Genomic DNA, 24,390 nt, shown 5'->3' with positions numbered 1-24,390 from the left:
CCCCCGTGTTCACACTTTCTCTCACTCTCAAAATAAGCAAACTTTAAAAACACACACAAAACTCCGGGCACCTGTGTAGCTCAGTAGGTTAAGTGGCAGACTTGCACTCAGTTTGTGATCTCATGGTTCGTGAGTTCAAGCCCCACATTGGGCTCAGCACTGATAATGCGGAGCCTGCTTGGGATTCTCTCTCCCTCTCTCTGCCCCTCCCCAGCTTGTGCCATCTTTTTCAAAATAAATGAATAAACTTAAAAAAAACAACAACAACTTAAAACAGAAACTGTAATCATTAAGCACTAACTCCTTCCCTGCAGTCCCTGCTAATTTCTAATCTATTTTCTGTTTCCCTAAATTTGCCTGTTATAGATACTTTATAGAAGTGAAATTATACAGTATTTGTCCTTTTGTGTCTGGCTTCTTTCACTTAGCATAGTGGTTTCAGAGTTCATCTATGATGTATGTGAAGAGTATCAGAACTTCATTTCTTTAATGGCTGTATAACATTCCATCGTAAGGCTTATAGCACACTTTGTTTATCCTTCTGCCTGTTGGTGCATGCTTAGGTTGTTTCCACTTTTGGCTGTTGTGAGTAAATGCTGTTATGAACAGTAGCGTACAAGTATTTGAGTCCCTGTTTTTAATTTTTGGGGTGTATATACCTAGGAATGGAATTGCTGGGTCACATAAGGATTCTCTTTAACTAAAGAAGCTACAAAACTGTTTTCTACAAGGGATGCACCATTTCATGTTCCTACCAGCCATGTAACAATTACCTTTCAGAGACTCAAAAAGCATATTTTAAAAGTAAAGTTAGTTCTTTCTGAAATCCTTTTGTTAAAACAACTTTTTAAAAAAATAAACCAGGGCGCCTGGGTGGCTCAGTCGATTAAGCGGCCGACTTCAGCTCCGGTCATGATCTCGTGGTTTGTGTGTTCGAACCCCACATCACACTCTGTGCTGACAGCTCAGAGCCTGGAGCCTACTTCGGATTCTGTGTCTCCCTTTCTCTCTGTCCCTCCCCCGCTCATACTGTGTCTCTCTGTCTCTCAAAAATAAATATAAAAATTTTTTAAAAATACATAAATAAATAAAATAAAATAAAAACCAATTGGAGCACCTGGGTGGCTTAGTCGGTTAAGCGTTTGACTTTGGCTCAGGTCATGATCTCACAGTTTGTGGATTCAAGCCCCACGTTGGGCCCTGTGCCGACAGCTCAGAGCCTGGAGCCTGCTTTGGATTCTCTGTCTCCCTCCCTCTGCCCCTCCCCTACTTGTGCACATGCTCTCTTTCTCTCTCTCTCTCTCAAAAATAAACAAACATTAAAATAATAATAATAAAATAAAACAAAAACCAATCCATCCATTAACAAAATACTTAATTAGTGCCTTCTATGTGCCAGGTTTTATGCTAAGTATTCTGGGAATACACAAAAAGTGTAAAGCATCTCCTTGAACAATTCTTAATCTAGTTGGGAAGATAAAGCGTATATTCAACAAATGTTTATTGAGCATCTAAACAGTGGGCCTTCAGAGAACAATGAGATACCATTTATGTGCTAATGACCAAAATGCTCTTACTCTCCTCATTTATTTTCCCAGTTTTGGCTTCTCTCTCTTTCTTGATACCTTCTTTTCCAGGAGTCACTGGACTTCCTCATGTGGACATCTACTAGAAATTTCAAACCTATGAAACCTAAAGTCAAACTTTTTGTTGTCTCCTGTCTTTTCGTTTCCTCCTCCACGTTCATTCTATACATCATTCTATCTTGTGTGTGCGGTACCTCACAATCCGTCTTAGATTTTTCCATCCCCTTTGGTGTCTCTTGTCTTGTTCTACCACTGAAATGTCACGCCTCTCCCATGCCCTCCCTGCCTTGGAGTCTATGCCTTTGTCAGCCATAGCTTACAGGATGTAGTCTAGGCTTCTTGGGGTCAAATAAGAAACTCGTCTTTCACTCTAGTCTTAATATCCTGCAGCTTCCCCCTGGGAATCAGCATTCTAGGTGACTTTTTCCTGGGTCTTGGATTATACTGTGACCTTTTACTTGCCTGAGTTTCCTTTCCTTTCTTATTTGTAACTTGTTCACATTGAACTACAGCTCATCCTCAACTCTCAGAATACACCAAACCTCTGTTAACGGCACGTAGAGTGTTATAGCTTATCGGTTTATAATGGTCTCAACCCTTTGATTGTGGGTAGAAACTGGGTGTCTTATTGATTTTAGCAAGAACTTACTGATCTATGACAGGTCTCGCAGGTTTGGGAAAGGACACCAAGATGGCGGATCAGACTCCATCTTGTGACTGCCTCAGGACTTTCCCACTCCCAGTTTCCCACCACTTGTTTCTCAGAAGACGAGTGACCTCAGCAGAAATGAGACCCAATCCAGGAAAAGCAGACCGAACAAGGAAACCTGCCCTCAGGGGTCTCGACCCCGAACTACAGTCCTATATATACCCATCTCCCCAGTCTTGGGCTGCGACTTCCCACCGACTTCCCACAGCTTGCTTCTACCCCCAAGCCGTGGAACCTCGCCCAAGAGCTCTTTAGAATAAAGGTGTGCTCAGCCCATTCCCTTGACTCCTTTGTCTCGTTTTCGAGCCTCTTTGGTTCACCATCTTCTGTTATCTCAACCTTACAATCTGTTATGTGCTAAGTATTGTTCTTGGTACTGTGGATATATATGTATGAGAAAGACTGTAAATAATAGTATTTTTAATGTGTAAATACATTATATAATTTCAGAAGTCCCTGTGAAAGTGCTATGAAGAAATAAAGGCAGGTAAGGGTTTAGAGAAGGATGGGGTGGAGTATTATTTTATTTGGAATGGCCAAGGAAGGTCTCTCTAAGGAGATGATACACCAGCTGAGCCCTGAAGGATGAGAAAAAGGCTGCAAAGATCTGGGAGTGATTATTACAGGCAAAGAGGACTTGAGCAAGTGCAAAGACCCTGGAAAGGGAATCAACTTGGCATGTTCCAGAACAGCAAGATGGCCAGTAGGAAATAAGGGTAGTTAGGGAGGCAGGGTTCAGATATTGTAGGCCATTCTAGTGGCCCAGATAAGATGTGATGGTGGAGGGGAGTGAAAAGTGATTAGGTTCCAGGTACTTTGGGCAGTTGGGAGAAGATGAATATCATATCCGAAGTAGGGCAGCCAGGACTTACTGATGGATTATATATAGGATTGGTAGGTTAAGGAAGAGAAAGATTGGCCTTTTGGTTTGGGATGTAGGTTCTGATGCAGTGTGTCTAGTACAGTGGTTAGCTTATAGTAGATGATTTAGAAGGGGCACCTGGGTGGCTCAGTCGGTTAAGCATCCGACTTCGGCTCAGGTCATGATCTCATGGGTTCAAGCCCTGCTTTGGGCTCTGTGCTGACAGCTCAGAGCCTGGAGCCTGCTTTGGATGCTTCGGATTCTGTGTCTCCCTCCCTCTCTGCCCCTTCCCCACTTGTGCTCTGTCTCTCTCTCTCTCATTAATAAATAGACATTAAGAAAAACTTTAAGATGGTTGTAAATATTTATGATAAAATGAAGATGAGTTCCCAAGTCTCTAGGAGCTCACATAGAAAAGTTAACCAGTCCAGCGCCGGAAGTCTTGTTGGCACTAATAAACACATACGGAATAAGCAAGGGTTGCAAGTCCACAGAACAAAGATGGGTTCTGAATTTGCACCCGATGGGGAGTGGTCCTTCCTTTTCCTCTAAGAGTCCAGCCCTCTCACGGTGTTAACCTCTCGGGCTGGGGCAAGGGCCTGGAACAATTGCCTGGCCTCCAGCCATCCTGGCTGGGATGAATGGGATGGAGATGGATAAGAAGCCCTTACTCCTCCTTGGCGGCCCTGGGCTATCTTTCTGGACTTGTCTGGCAGCTGTGAGTTGGAGGATTGTGTGAATGGAGACTCTGCCTTAGCTGTACCTGTTTATGGTTTAGTTCGGTTCTTCTAAAACAACCTTAAACTATTTCTTTATTCATAAAAGGCAAAAAAAAAAAAAAAAGTAAAATATATTGCTTAGTATGAAAAGAATTAAAGAGCATAACAGACCAGAAGATGTAATAAGATAATATATCATTGGTTAACAAATGAGTGATACTTGAAAACCTTCTCAGAAACCTTCAGGGAATCTGTACTCTGTGCTGCCTGCATCTGGTGCTTTAAACATTCTAATTTCTCATATTTTTCTAACAACTTCAGAACTATCTCTGTTATTTTATTTTTATTTTTTTTAGAGAGAGAGCATGAGCAGGGGAGAGGGGCAGAGGGAGAGGATCTTAGGTAGGATCGGTGCTCCGCACAGAACCTGACGTGGGGCTCCATCCCATGACCCTGGGATCATGATCTGAGATGAAGTCAAGGGTCAGACGCTCAACTGCCTGAGCCACCCAGGAGCCCCGGAACTATCTCTGTGTGAGTCTTCTTCTCCCTCATTCTTTCAACTCTGACCCAGACATTAGAACCCAGGTGAGATATGAGACAGGCTCTTCCCTTGAAGCCTTTCTGAATGATTCTGGCTCTTGGAGAGTGCTCCCCTGCACAGATGCCATGGTCACGGAGGTTGGCAGCTTCGGTTTTACGTAGCAGCGAGTTGTGGCACACACATACAGGTAGAACAAAGCATGACTACAGAACCGTTCTGTTTCAGAGGTGGACTTTACCCTTTTCCTCTGAAAACGGTTGCCCTCTGATGGGGCGCCTTGGCGGCTCAGTCGGTTGAGCATCTGACTTCGGCTCAGGTCCTCATCTCATGGTTTGAAGGCTTGAGCCCCATGTCAGGCTCTATGCTGACAGCTCAGAGCCTGGAGCCTGCTTCGGATTCTGTGTCTCCCTCTCTCTCTGACCCTCCCCTGCTCAAGCTGCCTCTCTCTCTCTCTCTCTCTCTCTCAGAAATAAATAGAACATTAAAAATAATAATAATAAAAATTAAAAAGAAAGAAGATTGCCCTCCGAAAAGGCACTTCAGTTTCACACATTACATAACTCTTAATACACGCACTGTTAGTTAAAAGCACATGCTGCAATTACAAACAGTAGACAGTGTTTTGCATATATCCAAATCTTCAAAAAGAAATTGGCTGACTGCTCTCAGGCTTGTACAGAAAGGATGTAACCTCTCTTTGAGTCCAGTGCTCTGGCCTTCGGTAATTCACGTGGGAATTGTGTCAGTGCTGCCGGTTGTCATCTGGATCACAGCGCTCTCTGGGTGTCACAGCTGCGTTTGTGCAGCTAAAGAATAAGGTGCAGAAATGTCTTTCATTTTTTTGTTGCACAAACTGTTGTACTTTAACGTACGCATAGGTCAATGTATTTTTCAAATGTTTCGTTGTTTTTTTTCCCCTGTGATTCCTGCAAAGTGATGTGGAAGGTTTGAGTGTTTTCCTCTTGAACCTTTCCTTTTCTCACTCCCAATTATCAGTGTTAACAAAGGGAGAAACTGGCCTAGGAGACACAGTAGAATCGTGTTTTATTGAATTTCATGGAATGTATAGTTTAGATACAATCTGCTTAAAATGGAAATCTGGCCGTATGCTCTATTCCAAGGATAAACACTGTTATTTTTTTAATGTTCATGAAGCAATTGATGAATACTATAATTGAAAGCAGTAACTGGCTTGGGTAAGTGAGAGGATTTTTGTGCAAAAAGGGGTACTTGAGAAATATGTTCCAAAGGAGATATTGCCACTTGAAAATAAATTTGCTTTGCATCCTACTTTTTCTGTATTTGCCAAGCAAATCTTTTAGCTCCTATTTTTGGAAAGCACATACCTGGCCATGTTGGGGGATACAAAGATGAGTTAGACTGGAGCTTGCTCTCACAGAGCTTATTTTGTATGGAGGTCACACCTACCAATTTGTAAGATAATTTTTAGTGTAATTCTATGTTGCTTTGGGTTTCCTTTTTGGTTGTGAAAAGAAAAAAGTACAGTGTTGAGAATTTTAGGAGGTGAGTAGAATGGATGAAGGAGATGGCTTTTGGATTCAGACTGATGGCTGTGTCAGTTCTATTCCTAGGACTGTTTGTGAATGAATACCTGAGTTTTTGAGAGTTAGAGGTGAAAAGGGGCCACGACCAAGAGTATAGTAAAAGGAGAGTTGGGTACACGTCTGTAGGTATCAGTGCTAGGTCATTTGGGGTAGCAGGTAGGTGAAATTGGGATGTGCAGAGTAGCTGGATGCTAAAGTGTTTGAAATTATCTGAGGTTAGAGAAGGCTAGCTAGATAGGTGATAAGGAATAGTGCCATGCTCAAAAAAAAAAAAAGCTATGCTTAGAGTCCTGAAATCTGGATTTTATTATCTGGCTCAGTTACTTACAAGCTAAATAAATTACTACATTGGACAGGTCCTTTTACTTTTATAGTCTATCTCTATTTAAAGTGGGTTTCATATAGATAGCATATAGTTGGGTCTTACTTTTTAGCTTAATCTGACACTCGCTACTTTTTAACTGGTGTGTTTAGACTATTCACATTTGATGTAATTTTTTAATGTTTGTTTTAAACTCTACCATCTTGCCAGCTGTTTTCAATGTGTTCCATCTACTTTTAGTCTCTTTCTTTTCCCCCTCTTTTTTTTGCTTTCTTTTGGATTGAGACATTTTTATGACCTCATTTTATCTCCACAATTAACTTATTGTTTATGCCTTTAAAATTTTTTAGTGGTTACTCTTGAGTTTACAATATACATCTTTAATCAGAGCCTTCCTTTAAATAATAATGAATCACTGAATCACTTCCCATCTAGTTGAAGACCTTACAATTCCCAATTACTCCACCCATTTTTTGTGCTGTTTTTATACATTTTATTCTGCATTTGCTATAAACAAAATACATTCCTATTGTTGCTTAGATGTTTATCTTTTAGAGCAATTTAAGATATCCTAGGTTAGAAAATGGATTTTATTTTATTTTTTATTTGTTCCATTTCTGGACTTTATTTCTTTGCTGTGTTTTGTGTAGACCTACCTTCTGCCTGGTATAAGAAATTCCTTAGAAAACTAAGAAAATCCAATACATAGTAGTACTGATCTGCTGGGTATCCTCTTAGTGTTTGAGAACGTTTTTGTTTCTCCTTCATCTTCTAAAAGATATTTTCTCTAGGTGTAGAATTCTGGGTTTACAGCTATTTCTCTATGATAAAGGTATTACTCAGTCATCTCCTCTGATGTTTCTAATAAGCCCACTATAATTTTTGTCTTTGTTCCTCTGTATGTCATTTGTGTTTTTAATTTGGCCGTTTTTAGGATAATATCTTTGTCTTCAGGCTGTTATCTTTGTCTTCAGCAGCTTGAATATGATGAAGATGTGCATACGCGTGGGGTTTTGATTTGTTTTTGTTTCTGTCTTTGTCATTTTTGGTATTCTCTAAAATTCTTGGACCCATACTTTGGTGTCTGTCTTTAATTTTGGAAAATTCTTGGCCATTATGTCTTCAAATATTTCTTCTGCCCATTCTTTGTCCTCTTCTTTTGGATTCCAAGGATACATAAGTTAGATTGTTTAATATCCCCCATAGCTCTTGGATGTTCTCTTACGTTGTTGTTACTGATTTTTTTTAATTCTGTTTTTCTTTCTTATTTTTTTTTAAATTTTTAATGTTTCATTTATTTCTGAGAGAGAGAGAGACAGCATAAGCAGAGGAGAGTCAGAGAGAAAGGGAGACACGGAATCTGAGACAGGCTCCAGGCTCTGAGCAGGCTGTCAGCAGAGCCTGACGCGGGGCTTGAACCCACGAACCATGAGATCATGACCTGAGCCGAAGTTGGACGTTCAACTGACTGAGCCACCCAGGCGCCCCTCTCTTTCTTATTAAAATTGGGTAATTTCTATTGACCTATCCTCAATTTCATGGATTCTTTCTCTGGTTCTGTCAACTCTGTTGGTAATCCTGTCAGAGGCATCCTTCATGTCTGTTACTGTGTTTTTCAGTTTTATTTTTTCAGTTCAATTCTTTCTTATAGTTTCCATTATTCTTGTACTTTATAGTATTAATTTTTATCTTTTTCCTTCCCAGATAGCAGCCATGTAGGGAAAGATTTGGATTTTTTCATTTTTTCTTATGCCTGTTTTGCATATTTTAGGTTTGGAAAAGCCTTTTGACCCAGGAATCACCAAAAGCTGTTCCAAAATAAAAGGACATAAGACATGTACCCAAACTAGGTTGACCTGAGTAGGAAGTAAGAAGAGACTTATAGACCAGTCGCATTGAGGAATGAAGACCCGCTGTGTGTATCCACCAATCTGATTGACTTGCTCAGGGTAAGTTGTGATCTAAATCTGTTCTTTTCTTCTTTATCTACTTAATAAGACCATCCAGTAACTATTAGTTTACTCCTGTTCATTGGGATGACCAGCTAGAGCCCCTTCGTCCAAACGAAATTAATGTGAGTATATTTTTCTGTCTGTTCCCAAACAGGAAACTTTCTGAATCTTCTGTCTAATAATATATTTTGTCTCTGTTTGGCCACAGTCATAAAGTGTGTATCCATTTCTTTGATTCATTCAAACATTTTGTGAGCCTAGTCTCTCAGAATTACTATACATTTGTTGGGGATTACAATGATGAGCAAGATATCCTTTCCTCCAAGAGCTGGAGAGACTCTTACTTAACTAACACAAAAGTATGGTTAGTACTGTGATGAAAGTGAATAATACTGTGGGACACAGAAGGTATAGTGATTCACTTGGGCTAGGGGATTGGGCAGTGCTTTGTAGAAAGGGTAGCTTTGTTTAACTGGGTATAAAAATGATAGGACTCTTGATGGGCAGAGAGGTTGATGGCCATTCTAAGCTAAGAGAAAGCTAACACAAAGACACTGATTTGTGAAGTTGCTGGTAAACAGTTTGTGGTGTATTCAAAAAAAGAAAAAAAAAGGACCATCTTCTTTGTTTCAGGGACTTGAAGGTAGCAGCTAAGCATTGAGACTAGATCCTGTTTTGCAGTGTACCTGGGAGTGAGAAACCTGGAAAGAAGACAGAGAAGGCCGCCCCGTTACCGTTTCTGGAAAAAAATACTGCAGGGGGAGCCAGGCAGAGATGGAGAAGAATCTTTGATGGTTTATCCTTTGGGGAAGTCCTGTACCCAATTAATTATTTGCTTTGAATTGGCTATTTATGATCTATTTTTTGTTTGTTTGTTTTCATTTCCCCTGATCAAGACAAACGAGGCTCAACTAAAGAAAGTGAATATAAGATACCTGCCCTCCAAACTGAACTCCTCTTCCCTCTCACGGATGGCCAGTGGGACTGTTAAAATACGTGCGCACTGAGAATTACTCACTCAGTTAATCCCGGTGTGTTCTTTGGGGTAGGAGGCTGAAGCATCTCTCTCCAGAAATGTCTTTGGAAAGTAAAGAGCAACTCGATCCGTCACTCACCGACTCCTTTGAAGGAAATGACCGGCATGGTCCTCTGGTGAAGGTCCCTCTGGAGCTTGAAAATGAATCAAGTACTGACTTCAGGCAATTTGAAGCCACTGATCCATGCACACCTTACCGTAGGATCCATATGGAGCCTCAAGAGAAATCACACACTAACTTCAAGCAGTTTGTCATAAAAAAATTGCGAAGGAGTTGCCAGTGCAGTCCAACCAAAGCCAAAAATATGATTTTTGGTTTCCTTCCTGTTTTGCGATGGCTCCCAAAATATGACCTGAAGAAAAACATCTTAGGGGATGTGATGTCTGGCTTGATTGTGGGCATCTTATTAGTACCCCAGTCCATCGCGTATTCCCTCTTAGCTGGCCAAGAGCCTATCTATGGTCTGTACACGTCTTTTTTTGCCAGCATCATCTATTTCCTATTGGGTACCTCCCGTCACATCTCTGTGGGCATTTTTGGAATATTGTGCCTTATGATTGGTGAGGTAGTTGACCGAGAACTACACAAAGCCGGCTACGACACTGCCCATACTGCTCCTTCTTTAGGAATGGTTTCAAATGGCAGCACGTTATTAAACCAGACATCAGACTGGATATGTGACAGAAGTTGCTATGCAATTACAGTTGGCAGCACTGTGACCTTTATGGCTGGAGTTTATCAGGTAAGAAACCAAGGAACAAGTGGTGGTTTCTACCAAAAGAAATCACTGTACATGACATCTCAGCTCTGTAAGAGATCTCTGAGATCATAATTANTGTACACGTCTTTTTTTGCCAGCATCATCTATTTCCTATTGGGTACCTCCCGTCACATCTCTGTGGGCATTTTTGGAATATTGTGCCTTATGATTGGTGAGGTAGTTGACCGAGAACTACACAAAGCCGGCTACGACACTGCCCATACTGCTCCTTCTTTAGGAATGGTTTCAAATGGCAGCACGTTATTAAACCAGACATCAGACTGGATATGTGACAGAAGTTGCTATGCAATTACAGTTGGCAGCACTGTGACCTTTATGGCTGGAGTTTATCAGGTAAGAAACCAAGGAACAAGTGGTGGTTTCTACCAAAAGAAATCACTGTACATGACATCTCAGCTCTGTAAGAGATCTCTGAGATCATCATAATTGAAGTGGTCCTTTACCAAATGCTCAGGATACATGAGGGATAGAGCTGAGGTTCAAACCATGGTTTGACTGCACGTGGAAGATAAGGCTGCTTCTCTCTCCTCAACCTTAGGCTGCCTCTTAACCGATGAATTTCAGTCAGCCAGATTTTCATTACTTGCTTGCAAAATGGAGACCGGAAAGGGGCCTCAGATCACCTAGTACAACTCTTTAATTTTTATACGTTGAGAAACACCAGGTTTGCTTGAGACTATGTGTGGTTCGTTATTGGCAGAGTCAGCCTTAACAAGCAGGATGAGGATAACAGGATGAGGGCTGGCAGAGGGAGGAGTGCAGGAAGTTTCAAACTACAGGTGCCCCCTCCCCGCCGACCCTGCTTTAGAATTGTTGCGCTAGTAAGTGACTCTCGCTAAAGACAGCACTTTTCTTGGACTGCTGTGGAACAAGTAGAGAACCACTGTTTCATATGATTAGCTGGAAGAAAGGATGACTACAAATTAATTCTCCTTGGGTCTCCCATAGCTTCCACGAACCTGCCATTGTCATCATACCGCTGTCTTTTAGCCTCCGGAGTCCATGCCAGCATCAGACCTCTTCTCCATTATAGGCATTTGGTTCCAGTATGGGAAGGGGACGAGTAGCTCGCTTTGTTTGGTGCCTGGTGAAGAGGAAGAGAAGGGGGTGAGGTGCAGAGTGATGCTCCTCACGGGCCATTTTTGCTTTTCTGTTACTCCATCTCCCCAAGAATGAGGAAGGGCTCAGGGAAATTCAGAGGAATTATTGGGAAGAGGAAAAAAAGAAAGAAAGAAAACCGTGGTATCTTTGAGGATGCAGAATTAATATGGGAAGCAGTTTGGCATAAGCACGTACACACTGAATGAGAGTAGTATTTCAGCGTGAGGTTAGATTAAAGACTGTTCTACAATTTAAATGCGATTCTGTTGTGTGGTGAATCAAAATTTTTTGTATCAATTAAAACTTCACTTTTATGGTAATGATGTATAATTTAATGAACATACATTGACCTTGTACTTAGAAGAATTTTTCCAATTTGAGGTTTTGTAATTTTTTTGTGGACTCTTGGGAATTTTTTTCCTTGAGGTCTGAATTTCATTCACATTTCAGAAACACTGTACGAGAAGGTAGGAATCCTGAGTTCTTGTCTTATCCGGGCTGCTGGAGCAGTGGGACCTTGGACCAGTTGCTTAGCCCTCTGAGTGTCAGTAAAATGAACCCTCTCTTTGTAAAGTGGGAGGTTGACGGATGGTTGCGTTTTTCTTCTACCTCTGACATTTTGTGATGCTCTGAGGTGTGCCTCCACGCAAGGCAATGCCAGGGTATTAGAGACTTAGGAGCTCTTTTCCATTTATATTTAACACTTGTATATCCTTCCTTCCAGGTAGCGATGGGCTTCTTTCAAGTGGGCTTTGTTTCTGTCTACCTCTCAGATGCCTTGCTAAGTGGATTTGTCACTGGTGCCTCCTTCACTATTCTCACATCTCAGGCCAAGTACCTCCTTGGGCTCAGCCTTCCTCGGAGTAATGGTGTGGGCTCACTCATCACTACTTGGATTCATATCTTCAGAAACATCCACAGGACCAATATCTGTGATCTTATCACCAGCCTTTTGTGCCTTTTGGTCCTTTTGCCAACCAAAGAACTCAATGAGCACTTCAAGTCCAAGCTTAAGGCACCAATTCCTACCGAACTCATTGTCGTTGTGGCAGCCACCCTAGCCTCTCATTTTGGAAAACTCCATGAGAATTACAATACCAGTATTGCTGGACATATTCCCACGGGGTTTATGCCACCCAAAGCACCTGACTGGAACTTAATTCCCAGCTTGGCCGTAGATGCAGTAGCCATTTCTATCATTGGTTTTGCTATCACTGTATCGCTTTCTGAGATGTTTGCCAAGAAACATGGCTACACCGTCAGAGCTAATCAGGAAATGTATGCCATTGGCTTCTGCAATATCATCCCGTCCTTCTTCCACTGCTTTACGACTAGCGCAGCTCTCGCGAAGACGTTGGTTAAAGAGTCGACAGGCTGCCAAACTCAGCTTTCTGGCGTGGTGACCGCTCTGGTGCTTTTGTTGGTCCTCCTGGTAATAGCTCCTTTATTCTATTCTCTTCAGAAAAGTGTCCTCGGCGTGATCACCATTGTAAATCTCCGGGGAGCCCTACGTAAATTTAAGGATCTACCCAAAATGTGGAAGGTTAGCAGAATGGATACAGTTATCTGGTTTGTCACTATGCTGTCCTCTGCACTAATAAGTACTGAACTAGGCCTGCTTATTGGGGTTTGTTTTTCTATGTTTTGTGTCATTCTCCGCACGCAAAAGCCAAAGATTTCGCTGCTTGGTTGGGTGGAAGAGTCTGAAGTCTTTGAGTCCATGTCCACTTACAAGAATCTTCAGACAAAGCCAGGCATCAAGATCTTCCGGTTTGTAGCCCCTCTCTACTACATAAACAAAGAATGTTTTAAGTCTGCTTTATACAAAAAAACTCTCAACCCAGTCTCAGTAAAGGCAGCTCAGAAGAAGGCTGCAAAGACAAAGATCACGAAGGAAACAGTGACTCTCAGTGGGCTCCGGGATGAAGTCTCCTTGCAACTTTCCCATGATCCCTTGGAGCTCCATACCATAGTGATCGACTGCAGTGCAATACAGTTTTTAGATACAGCAGGGATCCATACGCTGAAAGAAGTTCGTAGAGATTATGAAGCTATTGGCATCCAGGTCCTGCTGGCTCAGTGCAATCCCTCTGTGAGGGATTCCCTGGCATGCGGAGAGTATTGCAAGAAGGAAGAAGAGAACCTTCTCTTTTATAGTGTGTATGAAGCGGTGGCTTTTGCAGAAGAATCTCAGAATCAGAAAAGAGTATGTCTTCCGAATGGTCTGAGTCTTTCCAGTGACTGAGAAAGTAGACGGAAAGGAGAATGACATTTTGCCAGTATAGGTTAAAGTTTGAAGTGTGTAACATTTTCCAGTTCCCCAGAGGAAAATGTTGCACGCTTGAAATTATAACCTGTCGATTAGGTCTTATTCCTTTGAAGCTGGTGGCCTTTGTAGATATCTACACAAATGCAGCAGAGCTTATAGTCGGGCAGAATCAAAAAGAAGAAAATATCATGGTTTCAGGCTTTCTCGCAGATATGAGGTATTCTTGGAATCAAATATCTATTGATTGAACTGTAAAGTAGCCCCAGAACGTAATTACCTTCGTGTTTTAGAAGATACACATTTGGACTCTTCCTTCTCCAGGAGGTAAAGCTGACGTTGACGTGAGAAGTGCTGGAGCCTGCAGGTCAGGAGACTTTTGGAGCACAAGATTTGTTCTTGTGTTTCTCCATTACCAGTCTTGCTCCATAGACGGCTGTAAGATCTCTGGCTTTTAATACGAGAGCACCATTCCTTTCCATGAGGCAAGGAACCACAGGCACTGTCTAATTAAAAACTGGATGGCTGGGCAGGCTTGTGAAATCCTGCCAGCTAGCCTCGTATTACTTAGAGCGTCTTTGTAATACATTTGATGTTTTTTATTCATGCCTTTTTGGTTAGGGTAAGTAGATAAGCAAATACCTCTTATTCATAATCAGCCAAAATAATAGGAATCTGCCCTGTCTTTTCTGTGACCTCAGTCTATCCTTGTTGCTGAGCATTTCTCTTCCATTAAGCTCTGTTGTAGCTTTCACTCATTCATGGTTTCCCATGGAATCTGTCTTACACTGTTGTGGATTACCAGTGACGAGCTTGCCAGGTAGAAGGCAGATGCAGACTCCACAATTCTGGACAACATTTTCAATGACCTTGAGGCAAACTGTTGGATGGATTGCAAAAAGGAATGATTGACAGTTTCCCTTAAGAATTTGTTTACTTAGCAGTGAATTTTTTTCCCCCTCCCTTGGCATTTTAGCGAGGGTCCACTGGGGATTGACAGCCTTTCTCAAGTAGAAGGTACTGTTCATCTTTACTCTGGAAGAATATTTTATTGTAACCCATGGAAAAGAGTGCATGGAAGTGATAGAGTGCTTCTAAAAGAACATCAATAATTAATTGGTAGATGTTTTAGTGAAAACAAAGCTAATGCTTACTGTCAGGTACCCTATTGATAATACAATAAATATGGGTGACAGGGACAGCTTCTAACCCTTTGGGCCACCTAAAGCTATTGTGCAAGAGGATTTAGAAACATCACATTTATACGTCCCCAATTCTGTGGATATATTATTTATGACAGCTGGCCACAGGTTGTGGCTACAGGAATAATTCCTTTCGAAAAGCAAGAGTGTCTGACATTGAAAGCTTATCGGTCTGTATGTGGACCTTAATGGGCAAGAAAAAATACAGGTTTTCGAAAGTTAGGACTAGGAGACTAATTTAAGTGACATTAAAACATTTAGCCACACTATTTAAAGCAAGCAAAATAATAATTGCAAAAATGGAGACCATTTTTTAATCTGCACTACATTCTAAACAATTTAAATGTGAGGCCCAAACCCTATGGGTAGGACATCTCTCGGAGTAGGACACTTTTAAATGTATTTCGCTTTCTTGTTGGCTCCATAAACTTTAAGTGTTGCTTTTCTATTGGTAGAGCTCTGTCCATCTGTTTATATGGAAAATGCCTTTCTATTATTAGAACAAAGCAGTTTTTTCAGGAGAAAAGTTGGATTTCTGTCTTTGCGGTGATGGACTCCATGAGTAAATATAATAGTACTAAGTTTTGACATCCTTTTAGATCTTAAGTCTAGAAGTTCAGAAATGTTAACTGCTGTTTGTATTTGTGGGGTATTTTGGTTTGCTTTTAGCTGATATCTGCCCTTTCTATCCAGTTTTAGGGGTAGTGAAGTAAAATCCCAGTGTCTTGGTTGGTTATTTGCTTTTAATCTCTGTTCTCCCTCCTCCACGGCAGGTTTGAGTCCCGGCCATTATAGATGTCTAATGCCATGTGGGAGAGTAAATAAGTACATGTTCAAGACTACCTTCTCTGTAATTTAGAAAACACTAGCACAGCAAAAAAAAAAAAGTGTCCACAGAGTTTGGAGAATGCCTTAGGAGTAACAGGATCTGACTTTTACCTGACATTTCTGTCCATATGTGGATATAAACAATTAATGGAGCTTTATGCAATTAGCAAATTCTAGACTTGTGTTCTGGTTTGTTCTTCTCCTACCCAAACAAACAAAAAAAGAGATTCTGCTTTTGGTAGCTACTTACAAAAACACTTAAGATTTCACTAGAATTTGTACCTCAGTTCTCTGCTTTGGTTGAGGACCACCTATACTTACACCATGTTGAAGGCTAGTGTTTAAAATTTAAAGTCAAACCTGAAACCAAAATCAAATTCACCAATAAAACTATTGTTTTCTTCTTTCTTGCTCAAGGGCTTAGACCTTGAGTTCAATAACTGACACTTTACATACTTTATTGATACAAAAATATCTTGCATACCTTAATCTTTAGAGTCTAAACGAAGTCTTTTCTCATTGCTTATTGACAAACGTATACAATTCTAAATATCTTAAAATGGTCATTTAGTTGAAACGTAAAGTGTACATTCTTGCTGGTAAAAACGGGAAGGGTGGGGTATGCCAAAAACAGAGAGAGTAAGGATAATATCAAGGGGAATGAAGGAAATACACCGTCAGAATAAAAGCTGTCTCTGACCAAACAGGGGACAAAGAAGAGGGACTCGGTTGAGTAGAGTCCAACCCCTGGTTGGTCCCACGCAATAGCAAGGAGGTCAGAGTTAGGAGCCGCACCTTAGTTTTGACAGGAAGGTCAGAACTGAATTCTGTTGCTAGATAGGGAGGGTGGACTCACCAAAGCTGAAAGAGCTGAGCGTGCGGTACCCCAGGCCTGGGCCAACGGCCCAGTGGACCTGCTCTGGAGCACTAGACCGAGTGCCTGTAGCCTCCGATGGTGGTAGAGGTAACAAATGACTAGTTGACAATTCTTTTTTTTTTTTTTTTTTAAATAGAACCAAAGGACATCAAATCTTGATACTCCAGCTTAGCTTTTAAACAGTAGTGGTCATTGAAGCCAGAATCGGTTGGCAAATGTACAGTATGATAAATAGTAATCTTTAAACACATATCAAGATATTAGATAAGTTCATTAGACTAGTCTAATGCTAATGAATATGTTTTAACAGGAACAGTAATTCTCTGCAGGGGATTTTCTTAGTGGCTGGTCACTGAAGAATGCATTGTCTGGCTTTTAACCCTAAGCTTAATATGAAACTGAGAAAAAGACAGTGACTTTTTTGGGACCTTAAATTGAGTCTAGAACTTACAGTGATAAATTTGAGCCTTGTGCTCTTCGTTACTGTTCTTAAGGATTGTTTTCCTTTGTGTATTGCCACAGGTGAGCTATAGGGTTTTCTTTTTTTCATCAATGTAGATAATATCTCCATACTTACTGAGGATCCGTGCAGGAGTCTGGGGTCCTGTACCAAGTACTGGAACTATGGTACTAAATCTCGTAGGTGGCCTATATGATAACTCTCCTCGGATAACACCCGGGACACGTAGAGGTGCTTTATGGAGGGACTAAGCTGCGCCTGGACTGAGGTCTGAGCAGGAGACAGGTAACTGAAGCAAACAAGGAGACACGAACACTCCTGGTCTATTCAGGGAATGATTTCCAGTGACATGGGAAGAATGCCGTGAATAGGATTTAGACTTTGTTTAGTTTTTCTGTTCTTTGATGTTTGTTTTTTTTTTCCATCTGTTTTCTTTCTCTAGTTTAGTGATGCCTTAATTTGAAGCTGGGTTTAAAAGACTGCAAAGAGGAGGAAATCAGATCTAGAAAGCTTTTTAGGCTTTGAACTAATTTGGCTTCTTTTTTCTTTTGTACTAAGAGTTTATTAGATAATCATGATTGGAATCATCAGGTGCTAATAACAAGAATGAAAATTATAATGGAATAGGCCCAAATACTAAACCTACCGGTTTGTTATCATAGCCTATTATTAAAGTAAAACACTATTGAAATATTGTAAGTTAAAGGTACATTTTAGTTTAAAAAAAATAACTTTAGGGATGGAGAATATCGATTTGGGAGTAAAAGATTTATTTTTATAAGGTAATTTTTATCCTGACAGGGACTATTTTTTAAAAGTGTTTTGCACCTTGAATTTTTAAGTGAACAATATTAAATACAGTTGGGAAAGTTAAATGAGCACTATACTAAATAGTGAATTTTTTTCATGTGTGTTTTATTTTTCTCTTAATGACATAAAATAAAGAGATACTGAATTATGAAAACTAGAATAATGAAGGACACTAAATGCCTTCATTGGAGATACCGTGTTTGCAAGTCTACACTGGAACCTTGTACCTTCTTTGAACTTGAATTATGGCTCTGAAAAAGGCCAAATAATTATAATCTAATGTAATATACACAAAATACCAATGACAAAATTTCTGACTGAGGGTTTTTTAGGTGGCAAATAGACAAGCAGATTTAGCCAGAAAGGAATTTTAAATGCAGCTTTAATGACTTTATGTTAGGGGGCACGTGGGTGGCTTAGTCAGTTGAGTCCAACTTTTGACTTCAGCTCAGGTCATGATCTCATAGTTCGTGGGATTGAGCCCCTCATTGGCTCTGCACCAACAGCACAGAGCCTGCTTGGGATTCTCTCCCTCTCGCTCTCTGTGCCTCCCTCCACTCACAGTCTTTCTTTGTCTCTCTCAAATAAATAAACTTAAAAAAATCTTTTTATTAACTTATTTTAGGGAAGTTGGGCAAGGAAGGTTTTAGGCAAGGAAGCTCTTGCCTTTTTCATTCAAAGCAGTTAGGGAATTAGTATTTGAGTTCTGATGCTGCCACGATTTATCTAGAATTAGTAGGAACAAATCAATCTATATACAATGCTACCTTTTTTTGTCTCCTTTGCAATTTTATATACAAGTCAAGACAAAATCAGGGTGACAGGTGAATGAACATAAATTCTCAGTTTCGTCTACTCTTTAAAAAAGTATACTGTGCTTTTTTCCCCCTCAGTTATTCAAGGTTAATGACTTTTAGAAACATGTTTTATACCACATATGTCTTTTTTAATTAAAGCAAGTGCCTTGATGCCATTCCATATAAATCATGCTTAACCCTCTATGGGATGAGAATGAGTTGATGGATTGCAGTCTATTGCAGGAGTGGGGAGTGTGGAGGAGAAGTTGCTTAATAGCAGATGTTTTCCTTCTGGAAGGATATGTTCATGTTGTTTATTATGTAACATCCTAGATGTGTTGAGATCTAGAGGTGTCATTTCATTTCTGCTAATAAATTGTTATGCTAATAAAATATGACTCTGTGTCTAAATTATTTAAGTGCTTCACGAAGAAATACATTTAGGTCACCAGGGAGCTTTAAAATACCATCTCTTTACATTTGGAGAGGGATCCGGTCATTAATTTTTCCCAACTATAACAAGAGGATCAGTCCTTCTAGAAAGCCATAGTGCATAAAGAAACCCAGTTCTTTCATCTTTGCTTTGTGATCCTGAGCGAGTACATTAACCCTTTGGGGATTCAGTTTCTTCGTCAGTGAAGTGGGAAAGAGCAGTAGAGTGCTTGAGGAGCCTTCCAGTTCTCATATTTTATGACGACTACTCTGTACCATGTTGGAATCAGAAAACCCCACACTGGCTCTTACTTCACTACTACTAACTCTGAATTTTGGTAAGTGAATTTTGAGCCACAATTTCGCTATCAGTAAGTTGGGGCTAACACCTTATACACAGAATGAAGGAGCTGGACTGAATGGTCTTCTAAGGGCCCTTCCAGTCTTCCCGTCCTATGTACTCAGCCTGTCTCACGCAGCACCTGGCATGCAGAGCCTTGTGAGCGTCACACACACTCACTCTGTAGAGTCTCCCGAGGAGCCTCGGAGGACTCTGCTTCCCCATCTGCCCTTTCCATGCTTGTGTCCTTGGTCTCTTTTCTCCTCATTTAGCATCATTGCTCAAGGTTTTAGTTTTCAGATCTGATTGAGACTGATGAAAGTACAACTTTCGGAGAAATGCCACATGAGCAGGTAAAAATATCCCCATAATTAAAAAGGTTAGTTCGTGGACCCCACGTCATGAACATTTTACATTATAAACTACATCCACGTCTATGGCTTCCGTTGCTTTATTCGCTGCCTGCTCGTGGCAGCCACACATGATTTCCACCAACTGGCATATCTGTCTATATATAAATCTCCAGAGCTGTTACCGGACAACTCTGCCTGGACGCCCAGAGGCACCTCACATGCAAAACATCCTCAAACTCCACTTCTCTTCCCCTGTTAACCTAGCCTGATCACGGCATGACCCAGCAACTCAAGCCAGAAACTTGGGAAATCCTAGAGTATTCCTCTTCAACTCAATCACCAAATCCATCTACCTGTTCAGAGTCTCAAATTCAACATCCCTTTCTTGCCCTGAACGTTCATTTTTCTTCAGGACTATGCCACAGCCTAACTAGCTAATCTGTTCCTCTACCACTCAGCCTCCACACTAGTTACCAATTATTTTCTTAAAAAAGAAAAAAAAAGACCTTTGCGATTTCTAAGTGGTTCTCTAGTGTTTTCAGAATAAGTTCAGAATTAATGCTGTAGCCAACAAGGCCTTAAAAACTTTGCCCCTGGGGCCCCTGGGTGGTTCAGTCCGTTAAGTGTCAGGTCATGACCTCATGGCTCGTGGGTTCAAGCCCTGTGTCGGGCTCTGTGCTGACAGCTCAGAGCCTGGAGCCTGCTTCTGATTTTGTGTCTCCCTCTCTCTCTGACTGTCCCCTGCTCATGCTGCCTCTCTCTCTCTCTCTCTCTCAGAAATAAAACATTAAAAAAGTAATAATAAAAAATAAAAATACCCCAGGCTCTTATATATGCTGGTCCTTCTGCCAGGAGTTGCCTCCCAGCCCCATACGTCTAACTTTTTACTATTCTTTCCAAATACTTCTTACTAAATGTCCCTTGCTCTTGGCAAAATTTCCTGTTGAATTCCTCTTATCTCATGCAGGGTCTCCCTTTGGGCTTCATCTCTGCATATTCTCTAAAATGGCACTTACCCCTCTGTGTTATTTTTTCCTATCTCTTCTAACTGGACTCCTTGAAGATAGGGCCATGTATTTCATCTTTAGAGCCTCTGTGGCCAGCAGTGGGTATAAGGTCCAATATATGACTATTCCAAGCATGGATATGTTTGGTGGATAGTTCTTTCTCTAACATTGCCTCATTTGCAGAGCATGTCTATCTCTCCAGGGTCAATTACATGACCTGTGGTTATCAATGGTTGGAAAAAGTCCCTGGGGAAGGGATAGGTGTGTAATGGGGTGGATTAGGTGGTCCAAGGCACAGTTATTTCTAACTAACATTGCCTAAATAAGTCTCACATCCTGTGTCTTTTCTCTGCTTGTCCTTTTCAATCTCTACCATGTCAGAGAAATTACATATGGCTACTTCTAATGATTCTTGAATTGGCCAAATTGGATCCATTATGTAGTCTTCCTCTGCCCTCTGGTGGCCAGAATATGCTACCACATTCCATTTCAAAGGACTATGGCCTCTGGTAGCAAGAACAATTCTTCAAGAGGTATGCAACTTTGGAATACATTATCTGAGCTTCTTTGTCCTTTTGCATCACAATTTTATGGAAAGATTAAATGATAAGGAGTAAAACGGTTCTTGGATAGGTTCTTTCTAATGAAAGAACCCATCTTAAGAACAGGACAAAGAAAACTTGAGTTTTATCTAATGATGAGGCCTGGGTGGTTCTAGAACATTAAACCACAAGATCCATTAATGAAAAAAGGATCTGGCAAGGGAGGTCCCTGCCTCTAGAAAGTACCTGTAAAGTTCCGAATAGGGATGGAAAATAATAACCGCAGCATTTATAAATTACTTAGTCTATGCTGAGTATACTTTTTTAACCTCTTAACAGCTCAGTTGAGGTAGGTGCCTAGTTCCAGAATGTTGGCCTACAGAGTGGATTGGTCACCTGGGGCAAAATAAATCCTCAAGCTGGGGAGGAGGGACAGGAGGGTCAGGGAGAAACCATAGAGGGCCTGATAAAGACAGCCGACTCAGAGGGATAATATCAGCTTCTTTTAGTTTAAAAAAAAAAGCATCAAACAAACCCCTAATGTCCAACAGAATCAAAGAAAGGTTTAGCCAGTGTAAACCAGACTGCAAAAGTTCTGTTTTGGATTTGATTTCCATCTACTAGGATATAATTCATATGATACACTAAATGAGTCACGAATGTGAGATTTTTTTTAAAAAAATGTTTATTTTTGAGAGTGGGGGAGGGGCAGAGAGAGAGGAAGACAGAGGATCCAAAGCAGGCTCTACACTGACAGCAGAAACCCTGATGTGGGGCTTGAGCCCACAAACCATGATATGAGCTGAGCCTAAGTCAGACACTTAACTGACTGAGCGATCCAGGCACCCCTCTTTTTTTTTTTTTAAGTAAGTTTAAGCACATATTTACTCAATACTACCATATACAAGGCACTTAAATAAAGCCTTTCAGACCTAAGTCTTCTGTGTGTAAATTCTACAATGCCTTTATATGGAAGGAAACAGAATTGAAATTCTTCATTAGCAAAAAACAGATGATACCCTGGAATAATATTTGAGGCAACGATACTCATGGAAAACTTTTGCAAATTCTTTTAAATAGAAGACAGCCTCCCTATCTTTAAGTCATTTTCTAGTAGAATCAATGCTTCATACAGCTTTTTAGGAAGGTGGCATTGACGCATTACATGTATATTAACCATTTAGACACTCATGTTTATTGAAGTGCCTAAGAGCACCCAGCACAGTGCTAGGCACCGTTAAGGTTACAAGGGTCCCTGCTCCCATGGAGCTTACAGTCTAGTCAAAGAGCCACAGGACACTGATAAAAATTTAAGTGCGTAAGTGAGTGGTAGAGACAAAAAGTGCCAACGACTTGAGAGACAGAAGGGTGGAGCAGGTGCTTAAGTCCTCAAGAAGGCTGGGAGAAAAGAGGACTCCAGTTAGTTCTTGAAGGAGCCTACCTTGGTAGGGAGCAGGGCAAGGCATGCAGGTAAAGGCACACCACCGACATGGGGACAGAGAGGAAAAAACGGCCTTCCTAGGGGCAGCACATACGCTGACTTGTAGGGAGCAAGCAAGCCAGAAACGTAGGTTGTAGCTAACTCTAGAGGGCGCTAAAATGCAACTGAATGATCTAGGCTTCTTGTTTGTTTTAGGGCATTTGGGAGCCACCACAGACCCGTGGGCAGGGGAAAGGGCATGAGGTCAATGGATCTAACATGTGCAAAGTGGTCTTTGGGAGAAGAAAGGTGAGGGAAGAAATTCAAAATTGTGTCGGCAATCCCGACATAAAATGGTGACCATAGTGAAGGTGCTGATGATGAGATGGAAACTTGGGACTCAGCTAGAGGGCATTGTTTTCCCCTCCTAGCTATTAAGGACTGAAAAATATGTATAATGCTTTTGGGGCACCTGGGTGGCTCAGTTGGTTAAGCGTCCAGCTCTTCATCTCTTTCAGCTCAGGTCACGATCCCATGGTTCATGGGACTGAGCCCCATGACAGGCTCTGTTCTGACAGCGTGGAGCCTGCTTGGGATTCTCTCTCTCTAAAACTAAATAAACTTTAAAAAAATTAAAATATAGGACTTTTCATTATACTAGTTTGTTGGAAAGAAAAATATCCAAAACAAGGTTTCAAAAATCTACTTAAACCTCTGTTTTTTGTGACTGTTACTTTGTTCAACAAGGATGCAGTACTTTCTATGATTAATCTGCTTTATATGTGTTTCAATTAAATGGCTACAGAAGGAAAAATTATTGAATTGCCATGGGTTTTTTAAATAAACACAAAATTAACCTGGGGGGGGGCTGGGGAGAGGGAATCTACCCTACAACACTGACAGGTATTGTATATACCTTCTAAAAACGAAACAGCTCACATATTAGGGATACTAGAGTTATAATGGATATGAATAGTATCCTTCTTTATAGGAAGAAAACTTTTAATATTATAAATCTGGTCATAAACTTATATAGTTCTAAAATAAAATCAACTCTGCTCTAGCAGATATCTGTGAAGAACAAACATAAAGGAATGAAGGTGAAGTAATTTTAGTAAAGGCAAACATAGCATGCCTTCATCTTAATCATAAAGTCCAGGCTGGATTATCCACAGGTGTGGAGAACAGTGCAAATAATCCTGGTAGAGCACGAGCCAAACCCCGTCACACATGTCCTGTCTCCCACAAACTTCCCTCTCACCTTTTCTGCAAAGTGAGAGGTACACGGGGCTGTATGCTCTTTCCTGTGATCCGGATTAGCGGGATTCTAACATTATACCATGTCTCCAAGTTTTTATCGTATCTCCTCTTTAATGCTGCTCGTGTTCGCCTGTGCCCCAGCTCCCTGTGAGCAATAATCCTCAAGCATTACAAGATGTGTTAATTTGCTAGGTGGCTCCTGTTAGCTCTTTGGGCACTGACAGATGTATCTCTACTCAATACTTGGCTAACTGGTGGGGCATACAAGGGAAAAGCTAGGCAGGCTGTAGAGAAAGGAGAAAGGGGTTAACAGATCTGGAATAAGAACAGCTAATGCTTTGTCTTTCCTTTTCTTTTTTGCTAGTTGGTGAGAGGGAGTATCCAGATGGCCAAATGAAAAGAGAAGTACTCGAATCCAGCTAAATCAGGGATTCTCAAAGTATGGATCCTGGACCACTTCAGTTCGAGCCTAACCTGGGAACTTGTTACGAAATGTAAATTTGGGGGCCCCACCTAAGACCCACTGAGTCAGAAAATATGGAGGTGGAACCCAGCCATCTGGGTTTTAGCAAGCCTTCCAAGTGATTCTAAAGTGAGCTAACTTCAGAAAATGCTGAG

At 41.0% G+C, this 24,390-nt stretch overlaps 1 protein-coding gene across 1 annotated transcript in view; it reads left to right on the top strand.

The window, feature by feature from the left end:
• The window catches only part of SLC26A2 (solute carrier family 26 member 2), a 23,297-nt gene extending 4,486 nt beyond the window's left edge, over positions 1 to 18,811 (top strand). Inside the window, exons 2-4 of the mRNA XM_077769021.1 lie at positions 8,079 to 8,256; positions 8,941 to 10,038; positions 11,903 to 18,811. Of these exons, the coding sequence (XP_077625147.1) occupies positions 9,334 to 10,038; positions 11,903 to 13,423 (2,226 nt within the window). The 5' untranslated portion in view covers positions 8,079 to 8,256; positions 8,941 to 9,333 and the 3' untranslated portion in view covers positions 13,424 to 18,811. The remainder of the gene's footprint in view (positions 1 to 8,078; positions 8,257 to 8,940; positions 10,039 to 11,902) is intronic.
• Positions 18,812 to 24,390: the final 5,579 nt, after the last annotated feature.

This window comes from Crocuta crocuta, unplaced genomic scaffold (genome assembly GCF_008692635.1).
Source record: "Crocuta crocuta isolate KB4526 unplaced genomic scaffold, BGI_CrCroc_1.0 scaffold340, whole genome shotgun sequence".
NCBI classification, from domain to species: Eukaryota; Metazoa; Chordata; class Mammalia; order Carnivora; family Hyaenidae; genus Crocuta; species Crocuta crocuta.
This window is presented reverse-complemented; position numbering and strand designations above follow the sequence as displayed.